Consider the following 21,958-nt stretch of genomic DNA (forward strand, 5'->3'; position numbering starts at 1 on the left):
TTAAATTCTAATATTTGAGATTATGAAATTGCCCTTGAGATTTTATTTTTGCTTTAGTGTGTTAGTAAATTTAAATTGGCAATTTTTATTTATGATACTTGGTTGACTCATGTTACATATATTATTATTGCTTTTAATGTGTTTAGCATCTATCTATGTATGTTGCCAATGCCATCATCCCCTCCCAGTTGTTGAACTTTTGACTCGCTCCACTTGTTGGGTTGCATGGTTGATCTCCACCCACCGGCCTATGGATGTTTTTGTATGTTCATGGTTGGAGATCATGATTAGTATTTTATGGTAGTGGGGCATGTTCCTATGTATGTGCGTTAGAGGTAGTCTCCGTGTGTGATGTAAAGTGCGGCACTCCCTACTAAGTAGATTGATGTAGTGGGACTTTTAAAAGAGATGTAATTATTGAACAAATATAATTATATTTTGAGAAGCCTTATAAAGGGTTAGCGCCCCACACTGCATATCATACGCTTACACTACCTCGATATGCCACTTTAAGTACCAATCAAGTTCCTTTGTGGGACCGCTCACATATGTATGGCGTAATTTGTGGATAAGAGATGCCCACTCCCCCTTATATTTGTACGAAATCGGTTAAAATTATATGCCCCTGAGCCACACACGTGAGATTTGATTATGAGCTTAGCGAAATTTTTGGTCTCACTATATGGAGTACGGAGCCATTAATTTTAATCAGGGTTTCTGGAACAAATTAATGATGTGTATCTAATGTTTACCTTGCGCATCATTGTGTAGTTATATGTGGAAATGAATGATCCAGTATCTAATCAATGAGCAAGAATACTTAAAATACATGATTACTGAAATGACCAAGCCTGCAGAGGGTAATACCGCTTCACATCATCGTGGTATGAAAGCCTACAACGAGTGGGTGAAAAAGGATCGAAGTGCACGCTTTATTATATTGAACGCAATGCATGACAATCTTATTGGTGATTTTGAATAGTGCACCACAGTTTAGTCCATGTGGGACCAGCTGAAATTTGTCTTCAGAGTTACATCCACTACAAGGCTAAGGTCATGACCTTGAAGTTTGAGATGTACAGTATGGATCCCAAGTAAACTATGTCCAAACACCTTAGGGTGGTCAAAGACATGATTCGGAAGTTGAAAGATGTTGGGACCAACCTAACTGACGAGCAGCAGGTTCAAGCTGTCATCAGGACACTCCTTGATTCCTAGGCTCCTATGAAGATCATTCTCACCCACAGTGAGAGCATAAAAACCTTTACAGATATTGCTCAGCATGTCGAGCTTGAGGCGGAGCGCCAAGAGGCGAACCACATAACTACCCTTGTCTCCTAAGAAGGCAAGCGCAAGACTTCTGTGTTAAAACGCAAGAGACAAGGCAATCCATGAAGGCGGGGTGGGGCTAAGAACTAAGCGCCCAAGGAAGGGAAGTCCGCCAAGCGCCAGAGGGGCAAGCGTGGCGGTAAGAAAAACATATTCAAGGTCAAGTGGTACAACTTTCAAAAGATGGCACTTTGCTCATGATTGCACTGAGCCGAAGTAGGTACCATTTCAGTTACAACATTGTTACCTTTAGGATATTCATTTCATATCGACGATATTACTTTTGAGTTTTATTTGAGTGGTAGTATGACTGGACATAGAATTCTTATTGATGGATTCTTTAAATTAGAATTAATTGATTCTGCTCCATTTTTTTCTTATGTGGTTAATGCATGTGATGATTCTGAATCCATTACTTGGCATTCTAGACTGGGACACAGAGGGCGAGATAGGATGACTAGGCTAGCTAGAGAGGGCCTTCTAGGCCCACTCGCTAAAGTCCTCCCTACATGCGAGCCATGTCTAGCAGGTAAGGCCCGTCAGAACCTTTTTGGAAAGGCAATCCGATCCACCCAGCCTCTTGAGCTTGTCTACTCGAACATATGTGAAGCTATGAATATAAAGGCATGCCTTGGCACCTCATATTTTCTCACATTGATTGATGATTATTCGCGGTACGGTTATGTGTATCTGATTACTCACCGCTACGAAGCATTCGATTGCTTCAAATGCTTTGTGGCAGAGATTGAGAATTAGTTAACTAAAAGTTTAAAGACTCTGCGCACTGATCGAGGACGTGAGTATCTCTTTGACCAGTTTAAAGAGGGGATACGCAGGCAATTGACTGTTCCTCACACTCCGTAGCAAAATGGTAAAGCAAAGAGGAGAAATATGACTCTTTTAGACATGGTTAGGTCGGATGATGGCACAGGCCATCCCCCCAATAATATTTTGAGGGGGACGTCTCCTGATTGCAGCCTACATCCTTAACTAGGTGCCTTCACAGTCAGCTCCTTTCACTCCCTATGAATTGTGGAAAGATGTACTGGTTATGTTCACAACGCCTCCCATAGTTTGGGAAGCTAGGAAACACATCTTTATAAGATATTCTGACAACTCGATGGGCGTAATGTGCGGTGAACACTTTAATGGAGGAATGACCGAGATAGAGTCTCGCGATGTTGACTTCATTGAGATAGACTTTCCTAGCATTAGTGATCCGAGTAGGGATCTCGACCTCTTCGAGTAGGAGGACGATGCTAGCATCTCACCTACTCGGCGAGGGTGGGGAATTGACTCATCCTGTAATTGCCAGAGATAGTGAGACTGATCATCAGCCTAGTGGAAGTGTACCAACTAGTGGGAGTGTATCACTAGATGATCAGGAATCCCTTACACGTAGGAGTACTCGTGGACACATTCCCCGTCGTCACTTTGAGATTGAAGGGGAAGCTCTCATTATGTTCTAATGGATAAAGATGAGCCTGCTTCTGTGCGGGAGGCGCTCTCTTCACCTACTAAGGAAATGTGGCAAGCTCCTATGGATGATGAACTGAGTTCTATGAGTAAGAGCCAGGAATGGGAGTTAGTTGACCTACCTTCTGGATGTAAAGCCATTGGGAATAAATGGGTTCTAAAGGTCAAACGCAAGGTAAACTAGCCAATTGACAAGTACAAGGCACACCTTGTGGCAAAGGACTATACCCAAAAAGAGGTGTAGACTATGATGAGACATTCTCCCTTGTGGTGAGATTTGCCTCCAGTCGCCTCATCCTAGCCATTGTCGTCAAAATGAATTTGGAATTCTTCTAAATGGATGTTAAAAATGCATTTCTCAATGAAGAACTAAACGAAGAGATCTTTATGGATCAACCAATGGGTTTTGGTCAAAGGACAAGAACGCAAAGTCTGCCGTCTCAAATGTTCTATACATGACCTAAAACAATCGCCTAGGCAGTGGTATTTTAGATTTCATCATGCCATTACCACTGTGAGTTTTGAAATGATTAAAGAGGACCACTGTGTTTATGTGAAACGATCCAAGGGAGGTTTCCTTATTCTATCTTTCTATGTGGAGGACATTTTGTTGGCTGAAAATTACATGAAAATGATTGCCGCCAGTAAAAGGTGGCTATCCTCTACTTTTGAGATGAAGGACATGGGTGAAGCTGACTTTGTGTTAGGCGTCAAGATTGTGATAGATTATTCTAGAGATTTCTTGGTTTGTCTCAAGAGAATTACATAAAGAAGATCTTGGAACGATTCAATATGAACAACTCGAAACCCATTGACACTCCCATGAACAAAGCGTTTACTTTCAACTTTGATCAATGCCCTAAGACCGATGAGGAGAATAATCAAATGTCCAGAGTACCCTACCCTGCAGCGATTGGTAGTCTGATGTACACGATAATGTGCACCCATCCGGACATATGTTTCGTAGTTGGCATGGTTAGCTGTTACCAGAGTAACCCAGGACCATGCTACTAGCAAGCAGTGAAGCGGATCTTTTGATACCTTCGTTGGATCACTGATCTCATCCTCACATATAGGTTTGGATTTGAGACTGAGAGGTTACAGTGATGCTAATAGGACCAGTGATAGAGACGAGCGCAAATCTACTTCGAGATATGCATTTGTCCTACGAGACGGGTCTGTATCTTGGAACAGTAAGAAGTAGACTTGCATCGCCCAATCCATGATGGAGTCCGAGTACGTCGCATGCTCGATGGCCGTTTGGTTGAGGAGCGCCTTGGCATTACCGCTCATTCAGGAGATGCGATGCTAGTACACTGTGATAATACGTCAGCCTTAGCATTCTCTAAGGACCCCAAGTTCCATGGAAAAGCCAAACACATAGACATCAAATATCACTACATACGAGACATGGCTGCATAAGGGGAGGTTGTCATGAAGCATATCTCCACGAGTAGCATGGTGGTTGATCCTTTGACAAAGCCTATTGCTCAGGACGTCTTACTTACTCATGTTAGGAATATGGGCCTTCGTCGTGGATGATTTGTATTTATTTTTTAGTTCTGACATTTCTTTTAGACATTATTTATATTGTTCCTTGATTTATATGAACATATATTTTTTTTTGGGTGATATGCATGTGTACACAGTCTTTTGTAAATATGTCACCAAGCTTGAATCAATCCAATCACACAGGTGATTCACCTTGGCGCTTTGAGATAGTGAGCAAGATGAACCAAATTCACCTTGGTGCTTAATGATAGTGAGCAAGATGAACAAATAGCTTTTGAGCTAAGTGGCGCCTTAGTTAGAGCTAAGATGACACCTTTATATGGTCGAACACAGAGTTTCCGCATCTCAGTGTAACCTGCTCATAGCCGAGTGTGAGACTTCTAGGAGGCGCAATGGAGGTGACTAGACAAAATGACTCAGGTCAGGCGCTTGACAGTGCGACTGGACCCACTCGTATGTTGTTCTTTTATATTTTATAAGTGACATGCCCACCTTAGTGGGAGAAGCACCATAGCATACATTTCATACTGTATGTGCTTTGTTACGATCGTTTGTGAGAGTGACTGAATGGATCCCTGCTTCTTCATTGTGTGAGCCACATGGATCAAACTGAGTTGATCCTACTGATACCCTCTACCTGAGACCATGTCATGAAGAGGACAACCAATGACGCTACTTTGATGTGCTCATTAGGATCATGGATGATGCGGTCCAGTGGGACACGATTGGGAATAGCCAATTTGATATGCGGGGCTCAGGAAAAACTATTCGGAATTACACCCTTGTTGTGTGGCTCATTATTCGACGACTTGTCGTATCTATGTTTCGACTTAGTCATGAGCATATTACATGTTTTGAGGTCAACACTGCTCATCATGAGGGATCGAGAGTGTTGGATCTGGTGTAATTGGATTGTTTAGGGTACACCAGATAGTTTGTGAGTGATGTGCTATGTTGGTTAGATGGAAGCTTGATATAGCACTCCTACTTTTGTTCTATCTCGTTAGGTTGCACGCTCCATTTATTGTATGAGGAGATACACGCTAGAGTAGAGACTTAATTGGACAATCGAGATGACCTACCTTGTGTATGCGCCAACTTGGGGGTGACATGGGGCCCATGGCCTATTAAGGATTTGGGGGGCCACTAGGTGGTCCCTCCTCTATATATGAAGATGGAGATAGAGAGGCAACCATATACATGAGCAGCAGCCTCTTCTACCTAACTCTCACTCTCGTCTCTGTCTCTCTCCCTCTTTGATTACGTCAATGAGTATGTGTATCTCTTAGGGATTCCATCTTATTCCCTTGGATTTAGAGTGTAAAACCTCCATTAGAGAAACCTAACAAGTAACGCGTTCATGGAACATTACGAAATTTGTGACATTAGAGTTTGTGCGAATCGACGCATAGGGCAACCAGATCCTTTCCATTGCATGGAAATCAACATCGAGGTAATTCTATATCCGAGATATTTCCGTTTAATAGCAACGATAAGTGCCTCTCAAGTACAAGAAAGAAAAAAAAAAAAAACTACCAGAAATTCTTGTTGCCAAACACAACTGATGGTGAACCATTTAAGAATTTCTATGGATCAATGTTCGACACATATAGTATCCACATTTATATTTCAACATCAATTCCCATTGAAGAAATATACAATGTGGTAACCCTAGAACAAAATATGCACTTCTGTTCATAGTTGTGGACAGATAAACAATACTTATAGATAGTTACACATAAAAAAACAAAACATAAAACAAAAGGAAAAAAACAATTATAACGAACACATAAAATAAAATTAAAATCAATTAATTTAATCTCATTAAATTAGATTTGATGGACACACATCTAATGTCAAAATATCCTACATCCCTAAAGATATGATTTTCCCAAACAAGACAGTCTTTTTTTGTAGAGGGAGTATCACTTATCAGATTTTATTTTTCCCCTCCGTGCGTAATTACATCAAGGCATACAGAATCATAACCACACTAAATCCCAATTCACAAGGATTAAACCCTACTCACAATGCCATTAAGAGAAAGCATGGAACCTTTACTTCCCTCTAAGGGCTGCAATGCGAGCTGCCAAATCATCGCAGTCTGGCAGCGTAGGATGATAATGCTATTCGGAGAAAGCATGTAACCAGAGAAAGCATGTAAACCTCTACATCCCTCTAAGAGCTGCAACGCGAGCTGCCAAATCATCACAGTCTGGCAGCTTAGGATGGACATGCCCAGCATGTCCATCAGGCTGAAAGGAACTGGCACGAGCAGGGGCCCTTGGCAACTCAGTTGGGGCTGTTGGTTCTGGTGGGAGTGAAACTGCTCGAGCAGGAGGATGACCCAACCCTGTGTTTAAGTGTGCCTCATCTCTTCTTCTGTGGCGTGGGCGTCGGCTGGCATCAGCTGCAGTGTCATGTGAAGGAGGAGCTTTATATCCCTTCCTCATCTTGCTAGGTTCATAGGTTGATGGCTTCTTACTGTAGTGTAACAATAGTTTATCTATCTTTTCCTCTTCATACTTCGAATCAGAGTCATCATCAAATAAGGTTTGGAGGCCCCGCCTTGCATCTTCTTTTCTGACACTCGGATTTCTCTTTGCAGCTTCTTCACGTTCAGAATTGACAATTTCATGACCTGGTGGTGGTTTCAAATGTCTCCTTCGAACTGATTTTGGCTTTGGCTTTGCATCATCAACCAAATCATTCCAATGATGATCTTTCTCATCCCCATAACCATTCACCCTTGCAGCGTAGTCAACACGGTCTAATCTTTTCTCTGTCCTCTCTGAGTTCTTTCTCATAACATCTCTGTTGCTGTTTGGAGGATCACTAGAGAATTCATTATTGTCAGAACTGGTCCTCTGAGCTTCTGAATTGGTTCCATACTTGGTTTCTCTTGGTTTGATGTAAGGAGGAGGAACAATATTATTACAGAATGGCTTCAGGGTTTCTGTATTTTCCTCAGTAAATTTGTTTATCGAATATGAATGATTCTTTGAACCATTCTGTTTATCACCAGCAATAGCAACAGAAACATCAATACCATCTGTCTTCACCTGCCGTCTTCTTGTACTAATGGGAGTAACTCCCACTCTGCCATGAGTAGAAATGCCTCCATTGTAATTTTCAAGGACTGTGTCCTCCCCACCATTACACTGTTTGCGTGTATCTTTAGTGTGCTCCCATCCTCCATCAGCCAAACCATATAAGTTGTCTCTTTTTGGTTTATAACCAGCATCACTAACTTCCCGCCTTCCATGAGATGAAAGATCCTGGTGTTCTCTCCTCAACAGACTATCCTCCTCCCTGTTGCTGTATGGCTTGTGTTTGTCACTAGTGATTTCCTGACATCCACGAGATGAGACATCATGGTTGTCCCTTTTTGACATGATATCTTCTCTTTCTTTCCGCAATTTGTATCCATTATCAGTCAGCTCTCGTCTTCCTCGAGTTGAAACATCCTGATTATCTCCTCTGCTATTGTGCGGTTTGCGCCCATCATCACTGAATTCCCGTCTTCCATCAGATAAGATGGCATGGTTATCTATCTTTGGAATAGTATCTTCCCTGTGGCTATGTGATTTGTACCCATGTTCTCTCCTTCCTCGTGATGAATCATCACTGAATTCCCGTCTTCCATTAGATAAGATGGCTTGGTTATCTTTCTTTGGAACAGTATCTTCCCTGTGGCTATGTGATTTGTACCCATCATGGGTGAGTTCCCTCCTTCCTCGTGATGAAACATCCTGGGTGTCTATTTCTGGGACAGTATCCTCCATCTTGCGCAATTTGTATCCATCATCACTGCCATGAAAAAACCCCTGTTTCTTGGATTGGTCCTGCAAAGGTTTGAAAAGGTGGCAATAGAATTTAGGTATGAAATAGTCCCTGAACCAATATATAGAAGTACGCCAATCTTGAAAGTATTTCTTCCTTCCATAACATTCCTTCCATTCCCTTCTGACTCAAAACGGGCAAAGGAAATAGGTAATAGAAAAATATAACTAGCAGATCTAGTATTGCCTTTTCAGATGGGCATGCAAAGTCTTTCATTATTTCTTTGATGTGTTTCCATCCCAATTTAGTTAGAATCTTATACATTATAACCCAAATGAGTATACGAAACAAGGGTTACCTGTACAGCTGCAGGAGGGTTAGACATCTTTTGGTCAAAAGCCTTGGAATCCCACTTTATAGAGAACTCTTTTGCAATGTCTCGCATCAGCTGAAGTTTCTTTTCCTTTGTAGGAGGCTTTGCAGCCATCTTCTCGGCAAACTACCATAATACAATTTGGCCTTTTAGTCATATAAAAAGAAATTTCATGAATAAAGCAGGATCTATTGAGAATTTTAGACTGAGGATATGAACTATTACCTCTTGGTTCACAAAAGATTCCAAGGAATTCCCATATCTCTCAGAAAATAATTGTCTGAGGTCACGAAGTTCTGGCAAATCAGCAAATCTTGCAGCAGCAAACATTAGAGATGGGATGGCCTCCCTGCACTCCTCAGGGCATTCCCTGTAAAGATAATAATGGGGCATGAACTTTATGAATATTCAGTTGTTTTAGTGAAAGGGAGGGGAAGTAAAACAACAAGCTCTTGCAGAGAACAGGAAATCAAAATGTGTGAAAAATGTTGAATCCGATATTGCAACCCTAATGACCAACTTTTTTCCAAACCCAAGAACCTAACTCCAGAGGTATCAATCTCAACCTGGTTCCCTATCACATGAAAATTTTGCCCAGTGCTTACACTCCCTGTTCTATTACCTTTAACCAATTTTTGTTCACCCTCCTCTCAGCACTTTCAACTGGATATGCTTCCAACTATCTCAACTTCTCACATACGAACTAGTCTCCCAAATTATGAACAAATAAATAGAGGCATGAGTGTTATTTATATCGACATCATTAAATTCACTAATTAAATCATAACTTGAACTGTGGCCAACTCCACACAAATCCTTTCCTAAGCGAAATATCTTTTATGTGCCAGCAAGACTGTATAGAGGCACTTATTATATTCTTGTTTTCTAGGCCCAGCATGTGACAGATGTATGATTAGGGACATACTGAACAAAGTATGCCATAATTTTGAAAAGAGATGGATGAGTGGTGCATATCTTCACACATGTTACGTAAAACACTGAAACATTATGTATGATGCTAAAAGAAACATAATACACTTTACAACAACAAAAAAAATTTGGATTTTTTTCTCTTAGTTATTGATAAAGGATCTTGGATATGGCACCATAGGACATTAGGACCTGGAAATTGGTTTGGGGTGCGATTTTTGGAATCAATGCTTCATTTAGAAAATATTGGTATCTAAGAGGTTGCCTGAGCCTGAAATCAGCTTGATTTAATAAGTGAATCACTATTTTTAATCCAGACAATGGTGGGAAAGAAGTAATTAAAGCAAGTCCATGACTAAATGACAATCGTGAGGCCCAATAGCCCTAGGATCCTAGATGCTCCAATATCAATAGTTAAGCTGGAAATTTGACCAACCAACCAATGTCAGAGAGTGCTGCACTAAGTAGCTAACTTACACATGAAGCTATGAAGGTACAACTTTATTAGAACAGCTGTACAACTGCAATAACTTTGTTTTTGCACTGTACTAAGTAGCTAACATACAAATGAAAGTCCGACTTTAATAGAACAGCAGTCCAACTGCACATACCTTTGTTTTTGCATGACCGAAATCTGCTTCAAAATACAAAGACAAAATTGCTCCACTAAATCATAACAGGATGAAAGGTTCAGTTCAACAAGAAGTCCTTCAGCCTGTTTCACAATCCAGCAAGATGGAAAATTAATTGGTCAGTTGAATATCAAGACATAGAAGAAACATTTTTAATGAGGAAAAATATTACATACTTGGGAGAGCCTAAGTGAAGAAAAAGTAAAGTTGATTTAATATAACAGTTAGATGTTATCATAGCAAATAACCATGATTAACCATCCCATCAATATGCCCATGTATTGACTCAGAACTGGAAGGACCAACCCCACTAGCCTGCAATGATTCCATACTGATCATCAGAGAAAATAGATGCACCATGTGGGAGTGAGATGCCGATGAAAATGAATACAACTTCCATATAGTGGAGCTTACATTCACTCCATCAGAAGGTGAGGAGGATGAGAATGGCACGTTGTGTTCAACCAGATGAATCTAGACATGAAGTATTCAACAACCAAAATCTATAAATCTTCAGTAAGTACTATGGACCAAGGTAAGAAGGAAAAGTATTCGTGTTCCCATCCTCACCTGTAATATCAATAGCCCAGTTACTAAAGGAGTCGAAAAGTGGAAAGGACAATAGAGACAGAGAGTATTTCACAAGTGAGAAAACAGCCAGTCAGTGGAACATTTCTTCTTCATTATAAGCATGAAGATGATGGGTAAAAACATGTAAGGGAAGCATACCACCCCAATATAACTAGCATGGATTGAGGAAAGGACACTGAAGTCAAAAGCATGGTTTCAACTTTCAAGACTCGACAGATCCTGCATCAGAACTTGGTATGCAAAGCAGTGGATTGTGTAATCATCCACAAGCAAGATTGGACTGATACACAGAAGATCATCGGAGACATTATTTATTGGAGAAGGATTGTCTTTGACCAGTACGAACCCCAACCTTGATCTCCCTTGAAACTTGAAAATTCAACATGGACTTATACTTTGTTTCCTTCCACTAGGTCACACTGAGTCATCCTTCACCATTGTCCAACAAGTAAACAAATGGTATAGCCATATGTAAGCAAAGGAAATATCTCTATCCAAGCTTTACAAAGAACCATTGAGCCTAGGGGTCCACAACGGAGCTGATATCCAATCTCTTAAAGAAACTGAGCATCCCAATTTGCTCGCAACTCATATATCATCATGTACACAAGAAAAGGTTAAATTCAAATTGTTGGTGCTGAGGGGTGGAGTAGACTACAAAATGAACTTATTCAGTCGGATTAGTAAGTATATTATAATGTCACAAAGTCTCTAACAACACAAATAATTAATAACTAATATATAGTGTCAACTGAGCATAGTAAACAGGCATCAATACACATCATGTAAATATTAAGTAGACAAATCAATGTTCTGAGACCTGGCCCAGCCTGCCCAATTGAACCATTCGAACCCATCACCCAGTCCCTTAAATAGTGGGAACAACCCCCCAAACCAATTTTGGTTTCAAACCATTAAATAGTTGACCATTCATCAGTCCTAGGCAGTCAAACTGCTGAAGAATGACTTAACCATAATTCAATAGGACTAACTTCTACAAGTGCAATTAATGTCAATCATATTCTTAAATGAAGTTTTAAACCCCCTAAAGCCTAAATAACTCTTAGATAATACATCTTTCCAGTCTTCCACAACTTCATGATAGAAGTCTTATTCTGTCCAATATATAAATAAGAGATGGAAAATCTCGTCTCCTAAATCAAAACTGTTCTAGTAAGTGGCTTAACCTGGTGACCATCCACCCATTACTCACAACTAGTTGAGGAACAAGCCAGGTTTCAGAAAATTGAGACATACGCACATAGCAAGGGGAAAGATTCGGCAGATTAGCTCTGAAGAAAAGGATCCAACCAGAATAAGTCCTCAGGTTCACTGAAGCATCAAATAGTTTATCAATGGATGACAAACATAACTTGTAGAGGCTTGTTACTCCAAAAAAATGTATTCACTGCATCTTACAGCTTTAAACACCAATCACCATTGTGTTTTAGACCAAGTACAGGAAATCACTCTTTCTAATCCCCAACAGAACACCTTGAGAATTTAAGGCATGCAACACATGCATAAGCGCCAGTTGAAGAGAATCCAATAAGATGCAAAGAGACTAAAACATTCAAGAACTAAATCTGACTACAGGACCTACGAAAATTCAGAAAATTTGAGAATACAACCCGTGTGTAAATAAATACACAGGTACGCGACACCTGAATGTCTCCATGCGCCCGCATATGAACACAAACCATGTAGCTTATGCATATCCAGATTCCAAGAAAAAACTTATGGACCAATAATTACTGCATCTTAAGAGGAAGGGGCTTTAGCGGAGCACATAGATAAGGATGGTTCCAAAAGAGATAAAGTGAGTAGAGGGTAAGAATTTCTCCGAGAAGGGAAGACAACATACCGGAACGTCCTTTCTTCTCTTGATTAAATCCAAAACCGCAAAAGAAAAGAAACTTGAAAAAAAGACTCACACTCAGAAAGAAAAGAAAAAAAAAAAAAAAAAAAAAACCTTGAAAATAGCTAAGAACTTAAATGAGGTCGGGGGATTCATAGAAACACCAGCAGACTGATGTACTGTTTCTCCGTCATGCATAATTTCTGCATTCCAAAATCTATTTGTTTCCTTCATCAGTTAACGAGCAGCATCCACGCCGTCCAGTTCGAAAAATGGGAAAAATATGCAAAAATAAATTTTTTAAAAAAATGCAAGAAAGATTGGAGGTTACTCTGCCATAGGCATTAATGTCGAGGCCGTTCCCGAGTAGATCTGCAACATCTTTCTTGAGAAACTTCTGCATTGCCTTCCTCTTCCTTCGAATTACATCGATTCGAGCACTTATAAGCTTGATCGACGATTTACTACACAAAAAAAACATTTCCAATAAATTTTTAAAAAAAACAAGAACATAAGATTTTCACAACTCCTCCGGTCGAATCACTACAGAAAATAAAGGAAGAAGAGAAAGGAGATCTAGAAGCGATGATTTGAGCTTATGTTCCAACTAACCATTTCGAGGTGAAACCTCGGCCAAGCAATCCGTCCAACATTTTTTTTTCTTCCCTCCTAGATTCCTAAAGTTAAGATCGAAGAAAAATCGATCGAATCGCTAAGCAGACACAACAGCCAAGGTGCAGGCTTAAATGCAGATCAAGTAATAGCGAGTTTCGTCATTAAAGAAGCTCCACAAGGAGAACAGAGAGAGAGAGAGAGAGGGGGGGGGAACACAACGAGCAATCAGGAGCTCTATGCCTCTCCACTAAGAATCTAAGATCTAGGCTGAAGCAAATAAAAGGTGCCGTTTGCCACGTGGATAAGACTCCTTTTTCATCTTTTCACAGTTCCAATTAAATGTTTATCAAAAAAAAAACAGTTCCAATTAAATCCGCTTACGACTCTTTTTAAACCTTGGGGGCAAAAGAGGGATTTCCTATTTCTCGGTACTGTGCTACACTACTACTAATGTTAGTATTAATTTTTTTATTACAATATTACCCTTTCTCAAAACAACGGTCAGTTTGAAAAGATAAACGAGGGTAATTTTGGAATTTCAAATAAAAAGAAAAAAAAAATTTGGTAAGAATATAGAAAACTAAAAAGTTTGAAAATCAGTAGAGAGAAGCCGGCGGATTTTTGTACGAAGTGGATAAAGGCCAGAAGACCGGAAAAACGAACCAAACAGTCAAAAGTGAGAGAGGGACCTCGAGAGCCACTGGGTCAAGCTGTTTGGTAAGGTTAAGAGATACCTTCTACTTGGCTTCGCTGTACCGAATCCCAGATTATCCTTACCCAACTCACCAACTGTCTACCGGTCTGATAATTTGGGCGGCTGCTCTAACAGGCTTCTTTCTAAGTTTTTAATTAGGCCTTGTGACCTTTCTTCATATTATTTTGTGAGAAAAAAGACATCATGCCTAAGACTCTTTTAAGACAAAAATCAATGATATCTTTCCAGGGTGTGTATGGGCTTGATATTGCTAATAGTGAACTTATTATTTATTTTATAGGAAAAAGATCGAACACTATCTGGGCGTGTGCGGTGCATTGTCATTGTGCTTAATGTAAAATGATTGTTGTGTCCACATGGAAAAGCGAAATTTTTTTAGAGAAGTGTTGGTCATTTTGTACACTCCTATGTCTAAAACTCTCTTGTAACTGCACGATGCAATACTGCATTATGCGGCACAGCAGAGGCCATGTGGTACAGCAGACCCCACACGGTGCACATGACCTCTGCAGCCACCGCACAATGCAGTATTGCACCGTGCAGTTACTGCATAGAATAAAAATCCACAATGGACCTTGGATCCACCTAACCATTAAACTTGGGTCCATTAATTTACAATGCGACAAATATTTGGATCGCCTTGATAAGCTTATCAAGGTTTATTCAGGAAAATTTTACTCTTGTTTTCTATATCAATAATTTTGATATTGGAATTTAAATTTTTATAATTTAATAAGGAAGAATATCACCCAATATTATCTTATAGGAATGGAATCCTTATTCCACCAGCTAGACAATTGCTAATTAGCAATTTAATGGCTGTTCAAAAATTAGTGAACATGTGATCCACTTCATGATCCTCCATTTGTGTCTAGTTTCAAATGTTTCAAATCTAAGTTTGTGAAATATTCTTTTTTTCAAATTTCAATTATTGATTTTACAAAGGGAAAGATGTAGGAATCAAAAATATATGGCAGCCGAAAATACACAAGGTGGAACACCTGCCTCTGTCCCAGAGTCGTGCCTCCAGATGCCACTGTTCTATTACCCCGATTACTTGTGTGTTTCGTTTATCTTCTTCAAAATCCGACAATGACCATTCAAGAAGTTGTTTTATGACTCTATTGTCTCTCTCCATTAATCAGATAATTGACTGTAAAATTGTTGTTTCTGTGACATGGCCAGAAACCCTATTTCCTATCCTTTGTAGCTATCCCCATCAAGTAGTGACCAAGCCTTACAAGTAACTTAACCACCCGTTGCAATTACCCATGGTGATGTAGTAATTGGACCACGTCAACCAACAAAAAATCTTAAGATATATTAATCCATATGATCGAAATGGCTACTAGATTTCTAATCAAATGCATATCCTATAAATTATATGCCCTCAGAATTGCATAGTTGACCCCCATAAGTTAGTAGATCTAGCAATTTTTTCATCATTTTATATATCAATCAAGATGAAAAAAGTGAGATGTTATAACCTTCTTTTTATTGCGTCTAACATTCTTTTGGTTACACAAGAATTTTTCATTATATAATACGGGAAAAGGTTCTCTGAACTAGTGGGGTAGAATAAATTAACAACTTTATGTATATTTCTCTCTTTCTCATATAAAATGATCTTGTTTGCCCTCCAATATAAGTTAGTATTTTGTTGCACCACGTGGTTGCACTCCTCTAATCATGTCTCATATGAAATATATATAAAAGGGAAGTGGTTTTCTGTATGGGAGTGTGGCCTACGCCGTAACTCCCATGTGTCTATCTCTCTTCTCCTCAAAACAAGGGGGTAGAAATTAGGCATGTAAATGGATAACCGAAATCCGAATCCGAATCCGCATCCGTATTCGTTTAGGGGCATCCGTATTCATTTAGAGATATCCGGAAAATAATCCGAATACTCCGATTAAAATCCGTCCGAAAAAAAATCCGAATACTTAATAATAAAAAATTAAGTAAATAATGATTTTAAGGGTTTTTGAAGATTAAACAAGTTCTAGAATATGATAAAAAGAGAATCATGATCTAAGAGATGTGGATTGAGAGTGAATTGTATCTGTTAGGAGGAGGAAGGTCTGGGTTACACAAGACAGAGATGTAAATGGATGGTCGAAAATCCGAATCCGATCCGCATCCGAATCCGTTTAGAGGTATCCGTATTCGACCAAGGAATATCCGGCTCCGATCACATCCGATCCGAATCCGATCCGAATCCGATCCGTTTACATCCCTAGTAGAAATGTCTTTTCATATGGGGAGGAGAGAGATAGACTCATGGGAATATTGCTTAGGTCACATTCCCGAACAGAGTTCTTTTTTTCATATTTATATAACATGGGTAAATAACATATTAATTATATTTTTTTTATTTTAAAAAATATTGGAACCAATTTTTGGAATTTATTAAGATAAACTTTAAAATAGCTGTAGCATGGATATTCTTTTGATTCGACCTTAAGAGATGAGCTGGATGATGAAGAAAACAATTGAGCTGCGTGTGTGCAAGCATGATAGGTCGTCCACATTAGGTTCATGATCATCTTTACTAAGATTTGACTTAAATGATTTTAGTTGTTAGACATTTGGGTTCTTATATTACCCTAATTGATAGGATTTTGAAGCTATTAGTTGATATTAGCTTGATTAAGGCCATGGGACCCATAGTGTGGCCCAAATAGTGACTTTAAAGACTTGACAAAGAATAAAATTTGCTTATAAAGCTTGACTCTTTGATGCTAAAGTACTACGACATGGGTTGATGAACTACGGAGGTGATCACCTCCAATTATGCAAATGACAACAAGGTCACAAGGGAGCTGGCAACCATTATTCTAAGGTTCCAAATTCTAAACCCATATGAGAATTATTTAAGAGAGAGATTATTCTCCAAGTCAATACTAAATCAAATCATTGTTTATAATTGTCTAAGGGATTAGTTCTTTATACAATAAAAGGAAAGGAAATGATCTGTAATGCCAAATTAATAAAATGTTATGTCTCCCTAGTTTTATTCTTTGATTAGGTTCTATAATGTCATGGTAATGTAGAATCATGGGACTTCGTATATGTTAAAAGGGTGAGGGTTAGGCATGCCGTTAGTTTTCTTGGAGTTAGCAGTTGTGTTCAATGGAAAGAGTGGGAAGGGGAGGGCAAAAGGGTCATTTCTATAAGAGGAGAGAGAGAGAGAGAGAGAGAGAGAGAGAGACTCAGGTTGAGCACAATGTCAACATATCTAGACTGGGGATTTAAACGCTACTTGCGTGTAATGGCATCTACACACAAGGACAATTGCCACCTAGTGTAATTGGTGTAGTATTCTACCAAAAAAAAAAAAAAATTGGTGTAGTGTTGTTCAATAAAAGCCCTTGCTCACTAGGAGGTTTCAAGTTGCCTCCTGGTCCTTCCATAGCTCCCCTCGGTCCTCCCCTCAATGGAGGCAGGAGACGATTTGCCAAGTAAGAAAAGAAGGGAGCTTAAGGGGAGAAAACAGATGTACACTACACCATTGGCATGTACATCTTTTTTTCGTGGAATATATCGATCAAGTAGCTAGAAGATGCCAATGTACAGTAAGTCTTAATTTAATTTAAGGTCTATGGAAATGAACATATTAATACAAAAAATTTAACTGACAATGGAGTGATTAGACAATCTTTTTTAAGTCTTTGTTTTTTTGTTTGGGTAAGAATAGTAATTTTTTTTTTTTTTTTTTTTTTTTTTTGAGTAAGAGTAGTAATTTAATAGTTGCAACAATGAGGTCACCCGCTCAGCTCAATTGGTAATGAGTGGTATGGTAAGCACGTCCTACCAGGAGGTTTTGGGTTCCCACTCCCTCCCCCCCCCCCCCCACCACATAGAATATGATAGAATAGGGACTGATCGATCATAAAAAGAAAAAAAAAAAATTAGAAAATTGGAAATTTGGATCTCTTATATTGAAAATAAGATAGAAGACTTGATTTGACTACAGTAAGAACCTTAAAAATGTTTCAATGATTGTTGGAGGGTAAAAGATTTGGTGGAGGTGGTCCAATAAAGAATCCATGTCTGGGCACACCTAGTTTTGCAACATAAAAGAGTGAGATGGTGAATATATAAATTGGCTATCAAAGATATGATCCTAAATGGTAGTTGATGCATTCTATGCATGATCCAAATTTTTATATATATTTTGTTTTGTTACTTGATTTACTTCATATATTTGAAATTTGATACATGAGCGCAAGACCATATGAGTTATGCTACAAAATTTCAATCTCATCTAACCAATAACGTGACAAAATTAAGAACCATCCAAAAGATTCCATGATAGGTATACCACTTGGGAAACCTTTACTCAATAAAAGATAAGGGAAAAAGAAGTACATGTCATCATAGCATAGATTCCAATATATGTACTGTCACTGTCACGTAATGAACTATGTGGTCCACACTGACATCCTCTCTCCTATTCTTAAAATACGTATCATTTGTGAATTGAATGATATCATTCTCCAAACCCTTATTGGTGTGGCATACAAAAATTCCTTCTTACATTAAAAGGACCTTTTGATTTCTTCAAAAGATTCTTTAGTTTTGCATATACTTATTTACTATTATTGTTGTTTTTTTATTTTTTGGTACATACTATTATTGTTGATTTGATATAGGAAGAGATTTCAGTCTATCCAATCAATCCATGTTCAAATTTAGTGGTGTTATCTTTTGCCTATATAGAATCAAATAAACAACTCATCACCTACCCTACTAAATAATGACAGATTGGTGCAAGAGCTACATCATAAAATAGAATATTGGGTAAGACAGACATTGGACCACCCCCTTGTCTTAAAATGGAAAATGCAGTAGTTACATATAGACATATAGTCAGATGGTATCAGTCTCTCATTTTAAATTATGATAATCAGACCACCCTAAAGAGCTAAACCCCTCCGATTAACGAATTAATAAATTGTAGTAATAGTAGAGTTAAGAGATAAAATTTGGATCCTCTACGGCCTAGGGTTGTGCGGCCATCACGCTGCTGCAATCCCCAGGTCACCATCTTAGCATAGATTCCTATCCAATTATTGAAAATCAAATTCATCAACAATGTCATTCAAAATTCAAATTTGAAAGGAGCTTGATACCCAACCATTGGATGGGCATATATCCAAATGTGATGATTTGAAAATTACCCACAACACGATGGTCGTTCAACCACAAGCCACGGAGGACCCCGATCCCAGTTACCAATGCAAATTTTTTTTTTAAAGGACTAAAAAGAGAGTAAGGGAGTGCTCAGCTAATCCAAATAAAACATGGGTTAGGTCTTCGATGCAAAGTAAAATTGTTTGTTTTTTTCTCTATACATATAATCTCAACCTGGATTGGAATTCGAGTCTCTTTCTTCTGGTGGAATCTGTTATAATATTCTGTAACGTTTTTGCTTGTCAATTCAGGTAGGTTAGTTGCATACATCAGGGATCCTTAAATGATTAGGGAACTTCCCTTAATAAGTGGATTAGTTATTTATTCCTGCACCACCATAGCACTCAATTGCTCTCACAATAGCACTAGCAGCGCCTGCAATTAGAAGAAAGGAATCAAACAGTTCATCCAATAACTCATCGAGCTGTCCAACACTCAAAGTGAAATACAAAACAGTCTAGACAGTTGGGGAAAGGTTCTCACGACTATAGTCAATATGGGCAAAATCTTACGCATCACACCAAAGATTGCAGCTCAGCCGCACAAGGTGAGTTTCACTCTTGAATTCCATCTTTGTGGCTCAGACCCATACGAGAATGGTTTTTCGTACGAGAATTTGAGTTAACCTTTTATACAAATGATACTACGAGAAAAGATTATCGTCCGTAATGGATTCATTGTACAGACGGTTAGGGGAGCAAAAATAAAACGATAAAAAAAAATCATTTGAAATGAAATTAGGGTGAAACAAAGTCGATTTGACTCTTAAAACCCATATCCAACCGTAAGTCCTCTTAGCTCAGTTCAAACCGAGGCCTCGATTGAGTCTGATCAAATTGGGTTGGCCTTGATCGATCCTAATTGACCTTGATTTTTGTTGGGGTTGAGCTGACCCTGATTGACTTTTTCTTGGGCCAATTTGTGTCTTTATATGCATTATAAAAGAGAAAAACAAATTAAACAACATCAACATTAATTATTCTTAAAAATAATCCTAAAGACTTAAAATTTTAAACATAATATATAACTATATAAAATCAGGAATGGATTGGGCCGGGGTCCACTCAACCTGAGGCTTCAGCCCAGGCCCATCCTGCGGGTTGAAAAATCCAACCCAACCTGTCTGAGCTTAAGGTATGTTTAGGATCGAGTTTTCCTCCACTCATGGTGAATGGGATCTCATTCACCGAAGGGCGAGAGAGGGCGGGAATGGGCATTGAAAGGGTATTTTGGAACAGACTAATCCCTAGGAAGGGTTTGTAAACCCTAAGATGGTGGGTGAATCGTCATTTATGAGTGGAGGAAAACTTTGTCCTTACTTGAAAATACAAGCGTTGGTAGTTAGGCAAAAGTTTTTCTGTAAACATCTAATTTTGCCATGCACCAAATCTGTCTATTCAAAATTTAGACCCAAATTCAATAATTACTATTGGTTAGTATTCATATGTATGTCCATGTATGATTATGATCGGATACGGGTATTGGGCAATTTCAAAATCGATACAATACTGATATACATATTGGCCGATATCGGTCAAATTAAACAAAAAAGTGTTCTTTTTTTTTTGAATTTTTGGTCAATACTAGCAATAGAGATCTGCCAATACGGATCAATCCTATCAACTGATCCGATACCAATACCTAAAACTATGAATTGGATACTCTAATCACTATCATATCTCTTATGATTTTGCAATGCTTTGTTTTATCATATGGTGAACTCCACAAAGGACCTTAATTAGGACTTATATATCCACAAATTTTCAATCCAATCCAATTTACTAATTAAGTAGCAAAAATAAGTACACCACCAAAGCTTGATAATATGGATAACCAGACCAAAAAAATACCAAATCCTTCAACTTAACTAAAAAGGGAGCTCAACATTGAAGGATGAATCAATGGGCCAGGGTGTCGGGCCTGTTCTCTACTCCACCTCTGCACCATACCGTGCCTTTTGCCAACTACTTAGCACTGTCAATTTGATTCTGGTCTAATCCTTTGAAGCTGTTTACTATAGAGAACAAACAGATGTAAACGGATCGAATACGGGTCGGATATGATCGGATCCGGATATTCTATGATCGAATACGGATCTCCCTAACCAGATACAAATGTGAATGCAAATTCAAATTTTTTGTTTACATTTCTGACTTGTGTACCCCAGACCTTCCCTCCCCTCCCCGATAGATTTGATTCATTCTCAATCCATGTCTTTTAGTTGTTGTAGTCTCATGATTCTCATTTGGATCTTCAAAAACCCTCAAGATCATATCTATTTGAATTAGATAAATTTTTTCTTGAATTATTTGAATATTTTTCCAAATATCTTTAAACGGATACATATATCATCAAATAAATACGGATGCGAATCGAATTCAAATTTTTGAATATCCGTTTATATCCATAGCTTATTACAATATATCATTATTTGAGTAAAGGAAGGACAGATCCTTCAAATTTTGAAATTGGAGGTGATAATGGCACTGGGCCGGTTAAAGGAAGGAATATGCCCATGACTTTACACACATGTTACATTGTGCTTTTATATGGAACCAAATATCTGTTTGACAATGAGAAAAGTAAATTTGATGATGATAACGTAGCTTTCGTTTCTATAAATTGAATTAAAGTTATTTCTGTTTGTTAGCTTGTACAGCTTTGTGCTGCTTCGGTTAGGAATTGGGAAACAAGAAAAGCCTAATCATCATCCATCACATGGTCGGCTGAGTCACATTGGGTGCGACTCAGTATTTAATTAGTTGTCAGTTCTCACTAATCTTCATTCATTTTTCGTAACGAATTAGTGAGATGGGTTCCACAACTTTAATTAGCAAAAATAGTTACTTTTGGCAGATCAAAAAAGGTATTTGATATAAATAAACTTAAATCCAACATCATGCCACTTTCTACCATCTTTGATCAACTCTGGTTCTATTTTCTCTAGC

The 21,958-nt window shown here is 38.6% G+C and overlaps 1 protein-coding gene and 1 long non-coding RNA gene across 4 annotated transcripts; one reads left to right on the forward strand and one right to left on the reverse strand.

Annotated features, from left to right (window-relative positions):
- The first annotated feature begins 291 nt into the window (after positions 1 to 291).
- Positions 292 to 10,809, forward strand: LOC122671572. The gene is made up of 3 exons (XR_006334364.1): positions 292 to 303; positions 9,748 to 9,750; positions 10,661 to 10,809. It is a non-coding gene; the product is annotated as an uncharacterized LOC122671572 (long non-coding RNA).
- On the reverse strand, positions 6,296 to 13,345 carry LOC122671571. 3 transcript variants are annotated; one of them, XM_043868869.1, is made up of 8 exons: positions 13,097 to 13,345; positions 12,816 to 12,948; positions 10,015 to 10,118; positions 8,699 to 8,843; positions 8,459 to 8,599; positions 7,988 to 8,162; positions 6,476 to 7,942; positions 6,296 to 6,367 (listed from the first exon to the last, which is right to left on the reverse strand). In XM_043868869.1, exons 1-7 carry the CDS (start codon positions 13,135 to 13,137, stop codon positions 6,486 to 6,488), a joined length of 2,196 nt encoding a protein of 731 aa, XP_043724804.1. In that variant the 5' UTR covers positions 13,138 to 13,345; the 3' UTR covers positions 6,296 to 6,367; positions 6,476 to 6,485. The 3 variants fall into 3 exon arrangements, with proteins under 3 accessions (XP_043724804.1, XP_043724805.1, XP_043724803.1); XM_043868870.1 differs by having other exon boundaries at positions 6,476 to 7,846; positions 7,964 to 8,162; XM_043868868.1 differs by having other exon boundaries at positions 6,476 to 8,162.
- Between the last annotated feature and the right edge of the window lie 8,613 nt (positions 13,346 to 21,958).

Source organism: Telopea speciosissima, chromosome 8 (genome assembly GCF_018873765.1).
Source record: "Telopea speciosissima isolate NSW1024214 ecotype Mountain lineage chromosome 8, Tspe_v1, whole genome shotgun sequence".
Taxonomy (NCBI): domain Eukaryota; kingdom Viridiplantae; phylum Streptophyta; class Magnoliopsida; order Proteales; family Proteaceae; genus Telopea; species Telopea speciosissima.

Bases quoted from the DNA above. Each gene is read 5' to 3' on its own strand.
- LOC122671571 (XM_043868868.1), bottom strand. From the start codon at position 13,137: ATGTTGGACGGATTGCTTGGCCGAGGTTTCACCTCGAAATG. The intron at 8,844-10,014 runs GTATGTGCAGTT...TTATCTTTACAG, and splicing joins TCGGTCATGCAAAAACAAAG to GGAATGCCCTGAGGAGTGCA. The intron at 8,600-8,698 runs GTAATAGTTCAT...GTATTATGGTAG, and splicing joins AATCTTTTGTGAACCAAGAG to TTTGCCGAGAAGATGGCTGC.